The sequence below is a fragment of the Habropoda laboriosa genome, unplaced genomic scaffold (genome assembly GCF_001263275.1).
Source record: "Habropoda laboriosa isolate 0110345459 unplaced genomic scaffold, ASM126327v1 scaffold61, whole genome shotgun sequence".
Lineage (NCBI taxonomy): Eukaryota > Metazoa > Arthropoda > Insecta > Hymenoptera > Apidae > Habropoda > Habropoda laboriosa.
The window spans coordinates 1,509,586-1,516,607 of record NW_017100203.1 but is presented as its reverse complement, the minus strand read 5'-3'; the positions used below and the strand labels follow the sequence as shown (position 1 = coordinate 1,516,607).

Sequence of the window (7,022 nt, the reverse complement as noted above, 5' to 3'; positions counted from 1 at the left end):
CTTTTACAAGGAATTGCAACTTAAACATCTTGTGTGTTTCGAGTTGTGATTCAACCGACGTTGAGTTGTATCTACAAAAGAAGACCGATGGGAACATTTCGTGGGGAACACTATGGTTGCCCGTACCTTTGACGAGGTTGATGATTCGTATCACGTAAATTCCGTCGAAAAATTCCTACTGTTACAAGAACACGAACCACTGAAACTATGTATCTGCGTGCAACGCATTTCATATTAAATGGAAAACACAGACTTGCACATGTTTTCGTTTATTTACACGTTGTTTGTATACGTACACGTACCGCAATACACATCGTGACATATTCACTATTTGTATATGTATGTATTAAGGCTTCGGGTTTACGACACATTTTTCAGGATGCAATTCTTGTCCAACGATTCTTGTGTATTCGATGCTCTTTGAGCCAGATGTCTCGGTTAAACCTCGTTTAAAAGTGTTTTATGGATGCAGAAAATCTACGTTTCTGCAGTCCATATGCATTGATCACTTCCGGTTTCAAGCAGCGATGTCGTAAAGCTACGACGTGACAGATTTGGTGGATAGGTCTCGAAGTGTTACGCTCGAGATTTGATAAGCTTTTGCACGATGATAGAGCTTGAAATGCTGAAGCTAATGGTACTCGTGTTTGTAAAGATGGACAAGATTTACAAGGTAAAGGTAGGCTGGAAATTTGAAGCTGTGTCATTGTGCAAAAGCTTATCCAAAATTCAGCGTAAGTAAGGTGCCATACAATCGCGATACTGATTTAGACTCTTCAGGGTAGACCGTCCAAGGATGAGAAATTAGCTGGTTTGCCGATTACGTTACCGTTCGTCCCCATAGACTTACAATTAATGTAAATTTAGATGTCTAGAGTCGGAACAAGCTGTTTCATCAACCTACAGAATTACATTTGATTAGAGATCTGGACAACTATGACCCTAGTAAATTAGTCAACTTTTTTTAGACTTAAAGTGGCACTTTCTCAAAACGAGTACATAGACCAAATACTAGAAACTATCACTCTACGATGATTTTGGTAGATTTCAGTAGAGTTCAGTGGATTGCAATAGATTTCAGTAGAATTTAGTAGATTTTAGGAGATTTCCGTAGGTTTCAGAAGATTTCAATCGATATTAGCAGAATACAGCAGATTTTAGTAGTAGAATTCAACAGCTCGATAGGTATTAATAGATTTTGGTAGATTTCAGCAGAGTGCACCAGGTTATAACAGAATTCAGTAGATTTCAGTAGAATTCAACAGATTTCGGTAGATCTTAGGAGATTTCCGTAGGTTTCAAAAGATTTCAATGAATATTAACAAAATACAGTAAGTTTTCATAGTAGAACTCAGCAGATTTTAAATAGATTTTCGAAGGTTTCAGAAGATTTCAATGGATATTAACAAAATACAATAGATGTTAACCTTCCGTCGGGCGCACCCATTTCTGAAACGTCATCGGGCGCACTGGATCTTAGAGATCGGCCTTCAAGAGGTCTTTTACCAAGTGGAAAGTAACTAATCATAGGAATAATAGAACATGAGTGTAAACAAAAAACCATCAACATTTTTAGCACATTTGGATATTAATTGCGCACCGCATCGCGTCTATGTACATAGATGAATTATGGTTGTGCCTGAGAGATCAGGTGCGCCCGACGGAGGGTTAATAAAAGAATTCAACAGATTTCGATACGTTTTAGTAGATTTTGGTAGATTTCCGCAGAGTTCAGTAGATTTCAATAAATTCCAGTAGAATTCAATAAAAATCAGTATGCTTTACATTCAGTAAGTATTGCAATACTTATGAATGGAAGAGTACGTACGTATACAAATAGAACCGAAAAATCTATCTCACCTGAGTTTTACGAGTAATGTCTATAGCGAACTCTTCATCGGGAGCAGTAACCTCGGGGGTCATATTGGCACCCCCAGGTGCACTAGCGTAACCAGCAATATTGTTAGTGGTTTTAGGTGGACCTCCTGTCGAACCTGGACAATTACCTACGCAGTTTCCACTTCCACCAGCTTCTCGTTTTCCTGAAAAACAAAGAAAATATGATAAGCGTCAATTTTGTTCCAATAATTATAATATTCTATTGTTGTTGCAATTAACGCACGTGTATCTTCAGCTAATTAAGTTCGAAGTCATGTGCAATATTTAATGAAATATTTCAGAAAATAAAATGGAGCGAAACAAATATTATTAATAATCCAGCAAGGTAAATTTGCAAAGATATCATAAACAAACTCACAAATATGAGTTATCGAAGAAGTTTTGACCCTGTATAACGCAATCAAAAAAAAAAAGAACATACAAATTCTGAATTTGTAATTTTGGGTTAATTAAGTTTGACCCAAAAAGCGATCTCGGTGGAACATAATTTGTGCTATAATTCCCGCGTTATAGAGGGTCCTACTGTATTTGAAAAAATTCTTTTTTAACGTCATAACAAGAAATAACCTTCAAATTATCAAACATTCTTTAACGTTGTTTTTCAAAATTTACATAATGCACAAATATTATGTAAACGATTTTCACGACTTCGCATAGAGTAAGGAAAAATCGTCGTTAACGAGAGACATTAAGAAGGAAAGTCATTCTTTCAGGAACAGTCCACCCGGTTTTTATCGTCCAACTAATAACCGTGGTATCACACAATCTTGATACCTTTTTCGCGCGTAATACGCTACTAACTGATGTGCATATTAATTGCGGTGCAACTAGGGGTGCAAGGACGAACATCGCCTGAACGCGAATAACGATACCGCAATGTACACACGTACGCGGTGAATCGAGGACGTTTCTCAAGGAATGTCGCGTTTACTTGATCCATTTGTTAAGTCGTCCACCTCGATTTATGTTCGTTCCTCGTAAACGTCGCGTGAATCTCGAAGGTAATTTCTAGATCAGAACTGATTTCAGTACTCGAGGGGTTTGTGAATCGACTCTGCTTACAAAATCAACGTTTTCCCTCTTTTCTTCTTTTCATTGTTCATGCTTCAAAGAAGAAAATCGATACGTTTCGGTCTATATCAGAAGAAATAAACAGCACAGTGTATTGTAATAAGTTTATCTTCATCCATGCTGTAATTTATTCTTTATACCGATCGAAATTAGTTCGTTCATTTCTGAATTAAGTATACATGTTCGCTAACTACAAAATAAATTCAATTTTAATTTATACACTGTTGAATTTATAATATTTTAATTAAACAGAGGATCCACAAAGATGTTAATTTATGCATCTCACTGGCAGGTAGAGTAAAACTTTCGTTAATATTAAATAAGCCTAGTCGTCTCTCGCGTATAATTGCTCATATGTTCAATAGAAACGGCGAATGTGAAACTAGATAAATTAGAATAATTTATAATCTTCCTTTGAATCAACGTTTGCAAATTTGTATTCGAAATAAAATCAATTAGCGCTTCGCAATATTCTTCATACTTACTTAAACGTGAAAAAGTGTGCAACTTGGGACAGACAAAATTATCAATAATCACTGTAAACGGACAATTCGTGTAATTGCTATTTTCTTTAACTGCAACATCGACAGATCGTATTTAGGTTCATTTGCAAATTTCTGGAAAATCTAATTTCAGGATTGAAATGTCAGTAGACGTGCACTGTCCGATTCACTTAAGTGAACAAGCAGGAACAATCGAAGACAAGACCTTGGCATTAGAAACACCCCTTGCACAGAAATTGATACCACAGCCTTTCCAGGTGTTATCGTGTCTACTATTCGGTTTGCAGAAGTATGAATTTGTATTCACTTTTAAACAGAACAGAGTTCGTTTCCTACTTTACTAAAAAAACCTTAAAGTAAAGCACAGAGAAAACTGAGAAAAAAAATAAAGTAAAAGTGAATGCTTTGCGTAAATTTTGAAATGTAGCTTTGAGAAAAGAAATTTAAATACTTTGCTGGTTTCATATATATACAGAGAAAACTTATTTAGTAATTTAGTTTCCTAAATTACTAAAAAACGTAAAATAAAGCACAGAGAAAGCCGGATACCACAGCCTTTCCAGGTGTTATCGTGTCTACTATTCGGTTTGCAGAAGTATGAATTTGCATTCACTTTTAAACAGAACAGAGTTCGTTTCCTACTTTACTAAAAAAACCTTAAAGTAAAGCACAGAGAAAACTGAGAAAAAAAATAAAGTAAAAGTGAATGCTTTGCGTAAATTTTGAAATGTAGCTTTGAGAAAAGAAATTTAAATACTTTGCTGGTTTCCTATGTTACTAAGAAACGTAAAATAAAACGCAGAGAAAGCCGAGAAAAAAAAATAAAAATAAAAGCGAATACTTTGCACAAATTTTGAAATGAAGCTTTGAGAAAAGAAATTTAAATACTTTGCTGGTTTCCTATGTTACTAAGAAACGTAAAATAAAACGCAGAGAAAGCCGAGAAAAAAAAATAAAAATAAAAGCGAATACTTTGCACATATTTTGAAATGAAGCTTTGAGAAAAGAAATTTAAATACTTTGCTGGTTTCCTATGTTACTAAGAAACGTAAAATAAAACACAGAGAAAGCCAAGAAAAAAAAATAAAAATAAAAGTGAATACTTTGCACATATTTTGAAATGAAGCTTTGAGAAAAGAAATTTAAATACTTTGCTGATACTGTTAGAAATAACTTTTCAAATTTTGTTTATTCTGTTCTAAAAAAAAATTGTCGAACTGTATTGTTAAGAAACTAAATGAAAAGTGTGTTAAATAATGAATTTCACGTGTAAAAAGCACTTCTTTTGTACACTTTAGATATACAGGGTAGTGTTTGAGTTAAAAATCGCTGTACTATCTGCACTGATCGCACGATACTAACATCGCGTGATTATTACCGTTTCTTTCAAACTTCACATAGATTTCGGTTTATATTGATCAAATAAGGTAGATCATGCGCTTTCTACCTTAGATTCAAGGTTAAAAAAGGATGAAACGGACGACTGCTAGTAGATGAACTTTAAACGAACGTGACATTATATTTGGGATCGTTTAATCGCAGGAGTGTTTGTAACAAATGGTTGTTCAGTCCTGTGAAAACTGTATTTTCTCAAACGTGAAAGTTCAAATGATGCGTTACACGAGTGTCAAGTAACGAGTCTAATTGAACGTATCAATCTTTGGCTACCGTGAGCTTACATTTCACTGTGCAAATTACGAGCGAAAGTTAACGCGTAATAACGTGAATTTGCAAGTAAGTTCAACGAAACTCGAACGAACTAATTCGTTATTTTATAATTATACTCGAACAATGGTGAAACGTTCAACAAGTATTATTACAATTTTCATTCGATGAAGCTTATAAAATGAAGCATTTATAAAATTACATTTGGATACTATAATTAATGTTTTTTTTCTTAACTCAGATACGAAGAGGAATGAATTTGTACACATTTCTAGCAGTACATACAGTTCAGGTTCTTATAAGTTCCACAATTCGTAGCCTAACCATTCTAACAATAACTCCAATTAACGACGTTCGTTTTTTCTTTGTGTTAACCTTAATTACACAGGAACTGAATATCTAACGACCCGGATATATTCGTTTACATTTCAATTTCGTACAAAACACATGTTCGTTTTAATAATAGCCATATTATTCGACAAATTGAAATTCATTAGCTCTCCGAAATACTTATGCGAAGAAGCAATGTTTATATTAATGTACCTGCATTATTTCTTTCAAATTTATACTATTTCGAAGATATAACTGAAAGTAAATTAGAGAGAAGAGATTCTCTTTAGCAATAACCATCATAATTTATTTAGATTCTTTTCTGGCTTTAATAGCCAAATTTTCAATACTGCACATTTCACATCACATTCGTATAAATGAAAATGAAAATTTCACTATTTTCTTCTTTTTTTATTTTACTCATTTATTTGCTATCCGTTTATTTGCTATCCACAAATAATTTAAACATAGCGAATTGTAGATATTTTGCTCATCGAATATCTCCTTCAAATTTCACCATTTTCTATTTAAAATACATTAATTTTCAGAGAGTAAGCGAAGTATCTTCTTTCAAGATAAACAAGCGTCGAAGTTAACTTCCTTCGCGATGAAGTGGCAATTATCAAAGGCGAAGGGAGAAGGAAAATTATTAATCGAGCCTGACGGAAAATGAAATATCTTCTTTCAAGGTAAACAGGCGTAGAAGTTAACTTCCTTCGCGACGAAGAGGTAATTATCAAAGAAGAAGGTAAAAGAAAGATTATCAATCAACTCTGGCGAATCGAATATCTTTTGAATTGAACAGAAACACCGGAGAATATTCTCAGTGACCGAGAGATCCTTCGATCGTGGTAGAATTGTGATTAATTTCACGTGAAATTGTTCCGTGTGTAAACGGGAAAAGCGAAGAAGGGTCGATGGCCCGCCGAGTCGAGAGAAAAGGAACGCAGAGCTCGAGAAGTTCTTACTTCTGGCGTAGTAATTACAGTGGCATTGTTCTAAATGAGTGTTCGCCTAGTGGCTTGTCCGCAGTGCCATACCTTTTTTCAAGGATGTCCCTCGCTTCAGGTGCCTCGCCATGAGGCTGGAAAGTAGCTGCAAACTTTTCTATCAAGCGATTTCTTGCTTCTCACCGGAGACACTCTCACCGCTGGTCCCTTTTGTCTCGATAAAATTATCGATCAACGACCTTACGAAAACGTCAGCCACTCTGTGAATCTGCCTGCTACGATCCTTCACGCGCAAAAGGAGACGGCCTATTTACCGATTTTCCCCCAGATTCTCGGTTCGATTAACTTCTCCACCGTGTCGAACGAACCTCGCAGCGTTTTCTTCAATGTGGATCATTTGTGCGTGTTCACCGCGTGGAAATTTTATCGCACTGTGATGAATTTAAATAGGTGGTAATTTTAGGGGAGTACTAAGTGAAATGTTTATGATCGATGTGATTTGCACTTTTAATAAATTTCTCTTTTACACGTTCACTTGGCGCTAGGTGTCTCGTACGATTTTTCGATACTGTACCGTGCAGCATTTTGAAATTTTTTTCCAATC

General features: G+C 35.1%; 1 protein-coding gene across 1 annotated transcript in view; it reads right to left on the bottom strand.

The window, feature by feature from the left end:
• The window catches only part of LOC108570538 (tricalbin-1-like), a 27,657-nt gene extending 21,094 nt beyond the window's left edge, over window positions 1–6,563 (bottom strand). Inside the window, exons 1-2 of the mRNA XM_017932412.1 lie at window positions 6,509–6,563; window positions 1,861–2,042 (exon numbers count right to left, since the gene is read on the bottom strand). Coding sequence (XP_017787901.1) covers window positions 1,861–2,042; window positions 6,509–6,548 — 222 coding nt within the window. The 5' untranslated portion in view covers window positions 6,549–6,563. The remainder of the gene's footprint in view (window positions 1–1,860; window positions 2,043–6,508) is intronic.
• Between the last annotated feature and the right edge of the window lie 459 nt (window positions 6,564–7,022).